The sequence below is a fragment of the Saccopteryx leptura genome, chromosome 6, assembly GCF_036850995.1.
Source record: "Saccopteryx leptura isolate mSacLep1 chromosome 6, mSacLep1_pri_phased_curated, whole genome shotgun sequence".
NCBI classification, from domain to species: Eukaryota; Metazoa; Chordata; class Mammalia; order Chiroptera; family Emballonuridae; genus Saccopteryx; species Saccopteryx leptura.
The window spans coordinates 12,211,217-12,226,102 of NC_089508.1; the positions used below are offsets into that span (position 1 = coordinate 12,211,217).

General features: G+C 38.5%; 1 protein-coding gene across 1 annotated transcript in view; it reads left to right on the top strand.

Annotated features, from left to right (window-relative positions):
* The window catches only part of ATXN3 (ataxin 3), a 40,920-nt gene extending 26,302 nt beyond the window's left edge, over positions 1-14,618 (top strand). Inside the window, exon 11 of the mRNA XM_066388315.1 lies at positions 10,575-14,618. Coding sequence (XP_066244412.1) covers positions 10,575-10,669 — 95 coding nt within the window. The 3' untranslated portion in view covers positions 10,670-14,618. The remainder of the gene's footprint in view (positions 1-10,574) is intronic.
* Positions 14,619-14,886: the final 268 nt, after the last annotated feature.

Consider the following 14,886-nt stretch of genomic DNA (forward strand, 5'->3'; position numbering starts at 1 on the left):
ATTCCCACTGCTAGGTGTATAACCAAGACAAAAAACAGGTTCACAAAGAAACTTGCATGTGAATGCTTAGAGCTGCTTTGTTCATAATTACCTCTAACTGGAAACTGCCTGGTTTCTTTCCGCTGGCAAATGGAGACACAGACCCTGGCACATCCAAACAGTAGACTGTATCAGCAACAGAAAGGAAAGAACTGGTGCTTTTTTTTATTCCTGCTAAGTCCAGCTAACAACCTTGAGCATTTGTGTTAAGCAAACATAAGAATCTGAGATGTGGAAAGAAGACAGGCCAGGAAGCTCAGAACCAGAAGAATGACATCGTGGTGAGTGGCCTGGGTTTTCTTTCTGCCTCGTCTGTCATGGGCATCATGCCAGGGAAGCCAAAGGCACAAACCAAGGGAAAAACCCACCACATAGCAAGACAGAAACTTTTAGACAGTAAACACCCTAGTAGCTAATGTAGGTAAATAACCTGGCCCTTCCTCCACCTCACCCTGTCAGCAAAAGTCAAGTGAGAGCCCAGACCAGCATCTCCACCTGCTAGTAATGAGGTGCACCTGCCCTGTCCCCTGGCCAAGGTGATGTCAGAGAAAGCCAAACAGGGAGCTGTTGTTTTCCAGGAGACGACAAGGCCCCTTTTGCCATGGTGTCATTGGTCATACAGAGCCTGGACTTGCATCCAGAAATAAAGAGGCATCCCTCTGGCTTCTTGCCTGGGTGGTGTCAGAAGAGGCTCAGTGGAGATTCAGGACTGTCACTGATTTGAGGCAGTAACAAGGACACCTCCACAGTGTTGGTGAGAAGTAGTAACAGGGATTCCTACCCTCACGGTCAGGTAGCGGTCAGTGGAAGACAGTGAGAAGCCAGATGCCCATGTGTGTACGGCAGTTGTGATCACACCCTCCCCACCTGACAGCAGGAAGACAGTACTCTTTCCCCACTGGTGCTGTGTCGGGGACATGCTGAAAGAGAAGATTTAAATAAGATTCACAATCTTTTAATACCCAGATGCCCAGGGTTCAATCAAAATTATTCCAAGAGCCAGGAAAATTTCAACATGAGTAACAAAAGAGAATTAATAGACACCATCGCTGAGATGACCCTGATGTTAAGAGTTTTCGGACAAGGATCTTTAAACAGCCATCATAAAAATGCTACAATGAGCAATTATGAACATGGTTGAAACAATTAGAAAAATAGCCTTAGTGAAGAAACAAAAGCTATAAAAAAGAACGAAGTGGATCTTTTAGAACTGAAAAATAGCAATAACTCAATAACTGAAATTTTAAAACTCAGTGGATGAATCTAACCAGCCATTGGAAGGACAGGAAAGAATCAATGAACTTGAAAACAACAATAGAAATTACCTACACTGAGCAACAGAAAGAATTATACTGGAAAAAAATGAACAGCCTTTGAGATTTGTGGTACTATCATAAAAGAACTAACGTATCTGCCATGGGAATCCAGTAAGAAGATGAGAAAGATTGGACTGGATAAGTATTGAAAGAAATGACTGAAAATTCTCCAAATTTGTCAAAAGATAGAAACCTACAAATTCAAGAAGATCAATGGTGGATGGCAAGATGGCGATGGAGTAGGCAGACGTTGCAACTTCCACCTCCCAGAACTAAAGTGGATTACAACTTAATTTTAAGGAGTATTGTCTGGAAAAACCAACTTTGGCCTAACCCAAGAGGAATCTATAACCAAGGAACACTGAAGAAGCCACACTGAGACTGGTAGGAAAAGTGGAAACACAGAGATGGCTGCCCAGCTCCCAGGAGCGAGCTGTGGCCCAGAGGGATTTGCGTGGTGGTGGGGTTTTACCAGAGAGGGGAGGATCCTGGGCACCAGAACCAAAGCCCTACCCTGCAGCCCCGGAGCCTAGAAGAGGCATACGGACTGTATTTGGCTATGAAACAAGTCAGGATACTGTTTGTGAGAGACAGATTTCTCAGACCCAGGATTCATCTTAAAGGGACCATGCAGAAAACCTCTTGTACAACCACTCACCAGAAACTCCAGGGGATGGGGAGAGCTGAGAGGACCAGAGTAGCAGGAAGAGAATGTAATCTAGGAAGCACAGGGAGAATCACTTTGAGAGGCAGCCACCCTAACACCCTAACCCCTGGGCTGAGTCACTACCCAAATCTAAAGTGAATATTTTTCCTGGAACCAGCAATACTAGCAAAGGGAAGCAGGTCACCAGCCAAATGGAAGCTCTCCTGCTACACTCAGAGCAGACTCTCTTAGAAGCAGGAAGCCCGTCAGGGAAACAGTATTGAGTGCTAAAGTCTGAGCTACAACACCACCCCCATACTGCTGAGTGCTCACCCGAGGGCTGCTGGTCGCAGAACGTGGGAATGCAGTCCCACCCATGGGGGTGGAAGCCGGGAGCTGGTCGTGGCTGTATCCCAAGCACATAAATACAGTCCCGCTCATGGGGGCAAGGTGGACCTGGGGGCTGGCCAAGGCTTGCAGACTAGGCACACACGAGCAGTCTCACCTGCAGAGGCTAGGCGGAAGCCACAGCAACCGCAATGGTGGGCTGGCACCAGCAATGCCCGTGCCTGAACACCTGAGGCAGCAGTAGTGGGGGGGCAGTCCTGCAGACAGACCACACCTCCGGAACACAAAAGCCACACCCTTCGCAGGGCTGAAAAGAAAGAAAAATATAAAATAAAATAAAAAAGAAGGTTGGATAGAACGACACCTGAGGCTTAGGGGCAAGCCACATCCAATACCTTTCCTAACCCCTAATTTATAGTACTGAGCCCAACAAGTAGCCACCAATAAGAGGCAGCAGAAAACGAATATCAGGAGAACCTGAACATTTAAATGAACATCCTCTAGGCCAAAAGTAGATAAATGCCAGCCTAAGTTGATATTAACAATGGCACCTGGGCTCAGCAGAGGCAGCCACAGGATCTGGATCGCCTGTTGCTCCAAAAAGATAGATAAGGGCCAGTCATAGGCAGTGACCCCCACTGCTCTGTTCCAGGCTCCAGCCAAGAAGGTTCAGTGAGGGCACATCCAGAGGTCGGATACAGAGAGCATCAGTTCAGGACCTAACAACTCTTGTTAGAGTGACATCTTAAGGAAGGGCTCCTCACACCTGACTCAGTTAAAATATAGAAAATGGAAAAGTGGCTCTACTAGTTAAAGAGACCACAACTCAAACAATCCTGCAAACTACAAACAGAAACAATGGGAAGACAGAGAAACATGAGCCATATGAAACAACAAGAAAAATCCTCAGGAAAGGATCTGGATAAAATGGAAGTAACCAAATTACCAGATACAGAGTTTAAAATAATGATTGTTAGGATGCTTAAGGATCTCAAAGCAACAATAGATGGACTTGAGCACCTAAAGAAATTGTAAGCATCAAAAAGGACCCTGAAATCTTAAAAAAGAATCAGTTAGAAATGACAAATACAATATCAGAAATGAAGACCACACTGGAAGGAATTAAAAGCAGGATGGATGAAGCTGAGGATCAAATCAGCGTGTTAGAGGACAAGATAAACGAAAGCATGGAAGCAGAGCAGCAAAAAGAAAAGAGGCTCAAAAAATCTGAGGAAACTCTAAGAGAGCTCTGTGACAACATGAAGAGAAATAACATCCGCATTATAGAGGTTCCTGAAGGAAAAGAGAAAGAATAAGGGATAATCTGACTGAAGAAATAATAGCTGAAAACTTCCCTAAATTGATGAAGAAAAAAGTCATACAAGTTCAAGAAGCACAGAGAATTCCATTAAGGATGAACCCAAAATGGCCAACACCAAGACACATCATAATTAAAATACAAAAAATTAAGAGATAAAGAATACTAAAAGCTGTAAGAGAAAAGCAATCTAGTACCTACAGAGGAGCCCCCATAAGGATGACATCTGACTTCTCAACAGAAACATTAGAGACCAGAGGGAATGGCAAGAAATATTCAAAGTAATGCAAAACAAGAGCCTACAAACAAGACTTCTCCATCCAGCAAGGCTATTATTTAAAATTGAAAGAGAAATAAAAAGCTTCCCAGACCAAAAAAACCTCAAGGAATTCATTACAACCAAACCAATGCTACAAGAAATGTTAAGGGGCCTGCTGTAAACAGAACAAAGGGGAGGGGAAAAACCTAGGAAAAGAGGAATGTAGATTTAAAGAATAAAATGACAATAAACAACTACATATCAATAATACCTTAAATGTAAATGGATTAAATGCTCCAATCAAAAGACATAGGGTAGCTCCGTGGATAAGAAAACAGGACCCATACATATGCTGTCTACAAGAGACACAGCTCAAAACAAAAGATTCACATAGACTGAAAATAAAGGGATGGAAAAAATATTTCATGCAAATGGAAATGAAAAAAAAGCTGAGGTAGGAATACTTATATCAGACAAAATAGACTTTAAAACAAAGGCTATAGTAATGGATAAAGAAAGTCACTACATAATGATAAAGGGAGCAATTCAACAGGAAGATATAACCATTATAAATAGCTACGCACCTAATATAGGAGCACCTAAATATATAAAGCAGATTTTGATGGACATAAAGGGCAAAATCAACAGCAATACTATAATAGTAGAGGATATCAATACCCCACTAATATCACTGGATTCTCAAGAAAGAAAATTAACAAAGCAACAGAATTAAGGGACACACTAGATCAACTGGATTTAATAGATATCTTCAGAACCTTTCACCCTAAAGCAGCAGAATTTACATTCTTTTCAAGTGCTCATGGTACATTCTCTAGGATAGACCACATGTTAGGGCAGAAAACGAGCCTCAACAAATTTAAGAAGATTTAAATCATATAAAGCATCTTCTCTGACCACAATGGAAGAGAAACTAGAAATTAACCACAATAGAAAAACTTGGAAACTAAACATCATATTATTAAATAACAAATGGGTCAACAATGAGGTCAAGGAAGAAATAAAAAATTTCCTTGAAACAAATGAAAATGAGCATACAACAACTCAAAATTTATGGGACATGGCAAAAGCAGTCCTGAGAAGGAAGTTCATAGCATTACAGGAATACCTTTAGAAGCTAGAAAAAGCTCAAGTAAACAACCCTGCAACAAAAAGAACTAGAAAAAGAACAGCAAGTAAACCCAGAGGAAGTAGAAGGAAGGAAATAATAAAGATCAGAGCGGAAATAAATGACATAGAGGCTAAAGAAACAATACAGAGGATCAATGACACCAAGAGCTGGTTCTTTGAAAAGGTAAACAAGATCAATGAACCTTTAACCAGACTCACCAAGAAAAAAAGAGAGAGAACTCAAATAAATAAAATTAGAAATGAGAATGGAGAAGTAACAACTGACAAAGCAGAAATACAAAGGATTCTAAGAAAATACTCTGAAGAACTGTATGACAAAAAAATTAGACAACTTAGGTGAAATGGACAAATTCCTTGAAAAATATAATCTCTCAAAGATCAATCTGGGAGAATCAGAAAACCTAAATAGACCAATTACAACAAATGAGATAGAAACAGTTATCAAAAAAACTCCCAACAAACAAAAGCCCTGGGTCAGATGGCTTCACAGTTGAATTCTACCAAACATTCAAAGAAGAATTAACTCTTATCCTTCTCAAGCTATTTCAAAAAATGCAAGAGGAAGGAAGACTTCCAAGCTCCTTTTATAAGGCAAGCATAATTCTGATTCCAAAACCAGGCAAAGACAACACAAAGAAAGAAAATTATAGGCCAATATTCCTGATAAATTTAGATGTTAAAATTCTCAACAAAATGGCCCTGGCCGGTTGGCTCAGTGGTAGAGCGTCGGCCTGGCGTGCAGAGGTCCCGGGTTCGATTCCCGGCCAGGGCACACAGGAGAGGCGCCCATCTGCTTCTCCACCCCTCCCCCTCTCCTTCCTCTCTGTCTCTCTCTTCCCCTCCCGCAGCGAGGCTCCATTGGAGCAAAATATGGCCCGGGTACTGGGGATGGCTCCTTGGCCTCTGTCCCAGGCGCTGGAGTGGCTATGGTCACAACAGAGCGACGCACCGGAGGAGCAGAGCATCACCCCCTGATGGGCAGAGCGTCGCCCCCTGGTGGGCATGCCGGGTGAATCCCGGTCGGGCGCATGCGGGAGTCTGTCTGACTGTCTCTCCCCGTTTCCAGCTTCAGAAAAAAAAAAAAAATTCTCAACAAAATATTAGCAAACCGGATCTAGCAATACATGAAAAAAATCATACATCATGATCAAGTGGGATTTATTCTGGGGAGGCAAGGCTGGTACAATATTAGCAAATCAATCAATGTGATTCATCACATAAACAAAAGGAAGGAGAAAAACCACATGATAATATCAATAGATGCAGAAAAAGTATTTGATAAAATCCAGTACCCATTTATGATCAAAACTCTCAGCAAAGTGAGAATACAGGGAACATACCTCAACATGATAAAGGCCATCTATGACAAACCCACAGCCAACATCATACTCAATGGGCAAAAGTGAAAAGCAATCCCCTTAAGATCAGGAATAAGGCGGGGGTGCCCCCTTTCACCACTGTTATTCAACATAGTTCTGGAAGTCCTAGCCACAGCAATCAGACAAGAAGAAGAAATAAAAGGTATCCAAATTGGAAAAGAAGAAGTAAAACTATCATTATTTGCTGATGATATGATACTGTACATAGAAAACCCTAAAGTCACAGTCAAAAATACTATTGGACCTGATAAAGGAATTCAGCAAAGTGGCAAGATATAAAATTAATACTCAGAAATCAGAGGCATTTTTATACACCAACAATGATCGGTCTGAAAGAGAAATTAAGAAAACAATCCCCTTCACTATTGGAACAACAAAAAAAATAAAGTACCTAGGAGTAAATTTAACCAAGGAGGTTAAAGATTTGTACTCTGAAAATTATAAAACATTGATAAAAAGAAATCAAGGAAGATACAAACAAGTGGAAGTATATACCGTTCTCATGTTAGGAAGAATAAACATCATTAAAATGTCTATATTACCCAAAGCAATTTATAAATTCAATGCAATTCCTATTAAAATACCAATGACATACTTCAAAGATATAGAACAAATATTCCAAAAATTTAGATGGAACCGAAAAGGAACACAAATAGCCTCAGCAGTCTTGAAAAAGAAGAATAAAAGGTGGTATCACATTTTTTGATATCAAGTTATAGTACAAGGCTATTGTACTCAAAACAGCTTGGTACTGGCATAAGAACAGGCATATAGATCAAAAGAATAGAACAGAAAATCCAGAAATAAACCCGTACCTTTATGGACAATTGATATTTGACAAAGGAAGTAATAGCATACAATGGAGTAAAGTCAGACTCAGTGTTGGGAAAATTGGACAGCTACCTGCAAAAAAATGAAACTAGACCAATAACTTACACCATTTCCAAAAATAAACTCAAAATGGATAAAAGATTTAAATATGTCGTGAAACCATAAGCATCTTAGAAGAAAACATAGGCAACAAGCTCTCCGACATCATTCGCAGCGATATATTTGCCGATTTATCTCCACGGGCAAGGGAAATAAAGGGACTATATCAAACTAAAAAGGTTTTGTACAGCTAAAGACAACATGAACAAAATAAAAAGACAAACCACACAATGGGAGAACATATTCGACAATACGTCCGATAAGGAGTTAATAACCAAAATTTATAAAGAACTTGTAAAACTCAACACCAGGAAGATAAGCATCCAATCAAAAAATGGGCTAAAGAAATGAATAGGCACTTCTCCAAAGAGGACATACAGATGGCCAATAGGCAGATGAAAAAGTGCCCAACATCACTAATCATTAGAGAAGTGCAAATTAAAACCACAATGAGATATCACCTCACACCAGTCAGAAAGGCGCTCATTAACAAAACAACACAGAATAAGTGCTGGCGAGGCTGTGGAGGAAAGGGAACCGTTCTGCAGTGCTGGTGGGAATGCAGACTGGTGCAGCCTCTGTGGAAAACAGTATGGAGATTCCTCAAGAAATTAAAAATTGGACTGCCTTTTGACCCAGCTACCCCACTTTTTGGAATATGTTTCAAGAACACCACATCAATGATTCAAAGAAGAAATGCACTCCCATGTTTATTGCAGCGTTATTTATAATAGCAAAAATCTGGAAACAGCCCAAGTGTCCCATCAGTGGACGAGTGGATTAAAAAGCTGTGGTACATATACAGAATGGAATACTCTGGGACCATGAAAAAGAAGGAAATCTTACCTTTTGAAACAACATAGATGGACCTGGAAACGATTATGTTAAGTGAAATAAGGTAGGCAGAGAAAGAAAAATATCATATGACCTCACTTATTTGAGGAATCCAATGAACAATATGAACTGAGAAATGGAATAGAGACAGAAGCGGGATCAAAGGGTCTGGAGGGAAAGCAGACAGAGGGAAAGGGGATGATAGGAAGGGATCAGAAAAAGGAAAGAGATTGCTGAAATTATACACACATAACACAACGTTATAGAGAGCAGAAAAGCAAATCCCGGAGGGAAAGGGGGAGGGCATTGCGGGGAGGGGGGAAGGGGGATGTTGTGGGGAACATGGGGGTGAGGGGATTCATTCAGGGGGACACTGGAATCTATGTAAACACATTACATTAAAATTTAAATTTAAAAACATCCATGGACTTCAAACAGGATAAACCCAGAGAAATGTATACCAAGATACACATAGTTTAATTTCTGAAAAAAAGAAGACAAAAAGAGCCTGACCTGTGGTGGCGCAGTGGATAAAGCGTCAACCTGGAAACGCTGAGGTTGCCGGTTCGAAACCCTGGGCTTGCCTGGTCAAGGCACATATGGGAGTTGATGCTTCCAGCTCCTCCCACCCTTCTCTCTCTCTGTCTCTCCTCTCTCTCTCTCTCTGTCTTTCCCTCTCCTCTCTAAAATGAATAAATAAATAAATAATTTTTAAAAAAAAGAAGAAAAAGAAATCTTGAAACCAACTGGAAATACCTTAGCTTACAGCAATTTGAATGACAGTAGATTTCTCATCTGAAATCTTGGCAGTTAGAAGGAAATGGCACAGTTAAAGAAGAGAACTCCCAACCTAGATTTCTATATACAGTGAAAGTTTCCTTCAGGAATGAAGGGGAAAATTTGAGAATTTGTCGCAGCAGACCTACTCTAAAATATGGCTAAAAGAAGTTCTTTAAACAGAAATGCCAAAGAAGCAATCTTGGAACATCAGGAAGGGTAAAAGAACAATAGAGTAAAAATAGAGGTAAACACAATAGACTTTTCTTTTGAGTTTTCTCAATTGTTTGATAATTAACAAGAACTCTAACATTGACTTGATTTTCAGTACATATATATTGAATAGGAAATATTTAAGAAGGTTTATAAATGGGGGAGTACAGAGGTAAAGGGGGGTCAGGTTTCTACATTTTGTTTGAAATGGTACATCCACTCTGGAAAATAACTCGGCAGTTTCTTTAAAAACTGAATATACATTAATCATACAACCCAGCAGCAGTTCTACTCCTGGGCATCTGCCCCAGAGAAATGAAAACAACTGTTCATGCAAAGTTTGTACACAAATATTCATAGTAGCTTTATTTGTCATAACCCCAAACTGGAAACAACCAAAATTTCCTACATGGTTAAATAAGTGAGTACATCCACACTATGGAATGCTACTCAGGGTTAAAAACGAACCAGCTGTTCGTACATGGGACAACTGGGATGACTCTCAAGGGCATTATTCTGACTGCAAAAAAGAAAAAACCCTCAAAAGGTCTTATATAATATACTATTTGTGTAACATTCTAAAAATGACAGATTTCTAAAGAAAGAGAACAATGTAGTGGTTGCCTGCAGTTAGGGAGGGTAGCGGGGAGAGGAGGGTGTGAACACGAAGGGACACCAGAGGGAGAGCTTGGCGGTGCTGTAACAGTTCTCTGTCCTGTGCTGGTACACAAATCACATATGCTGAGCCACCATAGAACTACACACCACACTGTGCCATACCCAGGTTTGGGCTTGAGCTGTACTTACGTAAGATTGGGGGAAATGGGCCACCGTGTCCACAAGTCCTGTCTGAACTATCTTTGCAACTTCTGTGAATAAATATTTCAAAACAAATCTATTTGAAAGGAACGGATTGTTGAGATACCCAACAAAGTTAAATTTTCTTTCACTTAGAGTGCATTTTGTTAAGTACACTCTGCTCAGGGAAAAAAGTTCTATTCTAAAGACTCCATACAGACTGTATCATCCCATTTATGACGGCATGCAGGAAAGGGGACACTAGTGCAGAGTCTGCACCAGTGGTCGCCTAGGATTGGGGGCAGGGACTGTCTACAAAGGGGCAGCACAAGAGGATTTGGGGGCGCAGTGCAACAGTCTGTATCTGGGTGCTGCTGGTGGTTATTCAACTGTATGCATTTGTCAAAACTTATAAAACTGTAAAAGAGTGAATTTTACTATATGTAAATTTTAGAAACCAGAAAGGAAACTGTAGTAGTCAAACAAATATATTTTCTAAGAGCTTACCTTTTGATGACCGATAATTTCCCAGAAAATTCTAAGAAATACATGTTTTCTTTTCCAACAGGTGATGCTATGAGTGAAGAAGACATGCTTCAGGCGGCTGTGACCATGTCTTTAGAAACTGTTCAAAATAATTTCACAACAGAAGAAAAAAAATAATCCTTTTTACAAATCTCTAAAATATTCATACTTTCTAACATTATCCTGTGTGATTGAAGCAGAGGGTCCATTGTGGTAATGTGTCAAAGAGAACAAGGTTCAACAGAGAAAATGAAACTTTTAGGTGGTTTGCAGACAAAAAGATAGGAAAGCAGAAAAATGCATCAGTGGTAGGACTAAATAAAGATCTTTCAAATGCTAGCCAAAGAGGCACTCAGCAATTAAATACACTTAAAATAGTTTTCTCAATGTCCCTTTTTCATTTTTCAGTGTGCAATATCTAACGTGTTTAAAATTAGGGCGTTTTTCTTGGATCTGTTTGCAGACCAGCTAATAAGCTCTTACCACAGAACCTTTTCCATACTTTTTTCTTCTCCCTGCTGCATAGGTAACTTGCTTCACTTTCACCGCCTGATAGTTGCTTCTGTGTCTCATTGACTAAACTTTCAGGACAATGTCTCTTCTCTATGTCAATAATAGTAACGGTTCCAGAAGGATACGTGTTCTCCCTCCATCTGTGTATTATGCACCTGTTTTCTCATCCTGTTGTCTCTGAGCACAATTTCTCTGTACTTGGTTTGTGTTTTTTCTACAACACTTTTAAAAGATGGTCATTTTTCTTGCTGTAAAGTTTCTTGAGATGGTAATGTTTGCTTTTTAAGCTCTCCAAGATGGGATCATTATTTCATGATTCTCGTGCATTCCTAAACTCTGAAATCATCTCTGCACAAGTATTTAAGAATAAATGAGCACTTTCAAAGTATGTGAGCACATCCTTTGCCAGATGCTCTGTGCCTGGCGTCTCAGTTACGTCAGAACTCTGCAGCTTTGTTGAGCTCCTCCCTCCAGCACCTTGTTATTTCCTCTTTTCCATTTGAGAAAAGCAGAAGCATAATATGCAAGCAAGTTTCCTCCTGTTGGAAGATAGCATATAATACCCACCATGAATGTATGACAGACAAAATTTGGTCTTTAGTTGTAGTAGCAGATTCATTGTATAGTATTTTTTCTCTTGTGATGGGAGCTATCTGTTCTGTGTCCAGCTGAGTCATGGAGTGTAGATGCCTGCTTCTGCTGGACATCTAGTAGGTATCGCTTGCCAGAGATGATGATCTGGAACATGAAAATAATTTACTAACAAAAGGATATTTAAATTTACACTGTGATTTAACATTTGCATCATGTTTAAATGGCTTAAGAATTATAGAAGTCACACACTACTGGATGGGTCTGTAAATAAGAAAGTCTTTAGTTTTGATAAACATTCTTGAATTGGGAAGCACAGAGAGTTTCTTGCCAGGTTTCTTTCAGTACAGTGGCAAGATTTAGGTGGAAATTCATCATGTCTCTCAGAAGTGGGTGTTCTAGATTCTGTTATTTACTCCACACCCTTCATTCTCCATCCCCTTTGGAAGTGCTTTCGAATGTTGACTGTTCATAAGCTAAAACTTATGAAGAAATTTCAGCCGATGACTTAGAAAATTAAATTATGATATGTTGCCATACTGGTGTGTGGCTGCACACATTTTATCAGGGAAATTGTTTTGATTTAAGATTTCTCAGTAAAAAGAGATGAGAATGCCTTTTATTTATGATTATGATATAGATTTTTCTTGGAAAGAGATTTTTTTAGTCATTATTTTGTGCCAAATGAAGTTTTCTGAAGTTTCCCTTACATAAAATTAGACAGTTTTACTTTAAAATCTAGTTTTCTTCCGAGAACTGAAAATGTTTTAGAAGAATTATAAAACTTTAGAACTGCAAGGGATGTTTAGAGTTTCGTACTACTATCTCAAGACTTACAAACCAAAACGTGTTTGGCCTTGACCTTTTCTCATTGAAAAGTTACATAAAACTCTTCATACATTTGAATTGATGAGCTACCTAATACAAAAGTGAGGGAAAACACATACGTTTTAACCTTGGAGTTTCTAAAGCTCTTTTATATCACACACCCTTGTTCAAGCCTTTAAGAAAATAAGGCACGTTGACCTTCATTTGTTAGGGATTTTTTTAAAGCAAAGCTGAGCACACACTGGATACATTTGAATGTGTTTATTTAGTTTGTTGTGATGTAGTATTCGGCAGGTGGCTCCAGAATCACAAGTGCACTGCCATCTTGTTTGGATTGGTTAACTTTACTTGAACATTGAAATTCCATTGATTGACCAGTATGAAAAGATGCCAGTGCTCATAACCACAGTATCAGAAAATTTAAAAGTTACACAAAGCTATAGTTCAAGCATCAGGAACTGTTACTTACTATACACCACCTGCAAGAAAGTCAGGAACAATGAAATTTACAGTAACTGTCCTGATAACAACTTTATATTAAGATTTCCATTCTGTTTTACCAATTGGGAACACCTTAATGTTTAATATTTAAACTATTGGTATCACTTTTCTAATGTATAATTTGTATTGCCAGGGCAAAATACATACTGCGGCAGTGCTAGAGTTACAAGAAAAGTTTAAACAAGCTTTGGAAACGCCACTTTCATATTTTGAGATGTCATGGATTTAATAAGTAGTTATTTATGTTTTTGAAATTCAGAATATTTAACCTCTAATCTAAAACCATCAATATACATTTTTACCGTAATGAACTTAGCAATATTTCAGTACTGTAAATGAAACGGTGGCTGTAGGTAAACTACATTTCACCTGTTAAAATCCTGGCCAAATGATTTCTAATTCACGGAATAAGGAGGTGCTTTTTTTTTTTCTTTAAAACTTGATTTTTCTTAATTAAGACTTTATTCATGCCAAAGTTAATGAGGAAAAAAGTCAATTGATTTGAGAGTCATTGTAGGCAAAACTACCAATAGTCTACAATGTTTCATGTAATATTAAGTTCAATGAAGTAAATTTTATTCCAGTCAGAGCCTAAATCACATTTTTTAAGTAATTAAAATAATTTTTTTATTGATTTGAGAGAGAGAGAGAGAAAGATTGATTTGTTGTTACACTTTTTAATGCATTCATTGGTTGATTCTCATTATGTGCCCTGACCAAGGATTGAACATGCAACCTTGGCGTATTGGGTCGATGCTTTAATCAACTGAACTACCCAGCCAGGGTACTAAATCACACTTTTAATGTCTGTATGTTTGATAGTATATTTAAATAGTATCATGCTAGTGCCAAGATTTACAAAATGTCTTAAAATTGGCCCATTGGACCTGTGCAAATTTTAAAATTAGTTGATTCTGTTGACTCTGTACATAAGTAAAAATATAATAATTGAAAAATCTTCAGCTGAAAAATCATGATGTTTTAAATTCTTAAGAATATTCAATAATATTTATGGCTTCCTATTAAAAAAACTTGACCTGCAGTTAGAGAGGCCTATGACCACTACTTTCAGAATAAATTGTTATATCAGGGCCCTAACAAGTATAGAGATGTTATGAATGTGATCTTATTTAACCCTTGAGTAGTATGAACGTTCATGTGTGTCCTTGTGCCTCCTGACCATCCAGAGAACGATTGATTTAGATTAAAAATGTGTAAAGTAATGTTAAAAAAAAAAGCTAATGTATGTTCATGTTTTCATAAATTGGTTATCAAACAAACATGATTTTTAGTTAATAAAACTGTAACTGGAACTAATTTCATTTTTTGAAAAAAAACTCCTGGGGGTCAGCAAGCATGAAAAAAAACTCACTACTCACAGGGTTAAGGAAAACCAGATTGATCGACTAATCATCTCAATAGTGTAGATAATTTTTCATATTTTCAAATAAAAACTTCCCTTCATTCCTGGTTCCTTTACAACCAGCATCTTTTGCTGAAGAAGTGAACTGGCTTGTGTTGTTCTTTAAAGTCTTATACATAACAAAAATATTTTCCGTTCTGCTTTCATGAATGAAAAGATTATTGACATGATTGGTTAATTCCTGAATTTTTTTTTAACTTGAAGAAAACCTTTGATGTTTTGGGGGTTTTTTACAAAATAATCTGGCATTTTAAGAATTAATGCTAGTAACATCACTTCTAAATTTATAGTAATTGGCATGCTAATGGACAAGGTGTCAATATTTTCAGACCGTGGACTCACAGACAAGGAATGGGGATCAATAGTGAGATATATGTGGAAATTCCTGATGTATGATATTTAGGAAGCACTTCGGTTGTCTCTTGCATAGTTGAAAGGTGAATGTTTCCGGGAATTTTGTTTAATGCTTTTTTTTCTTTAAAGAGGAACGTACATTTGA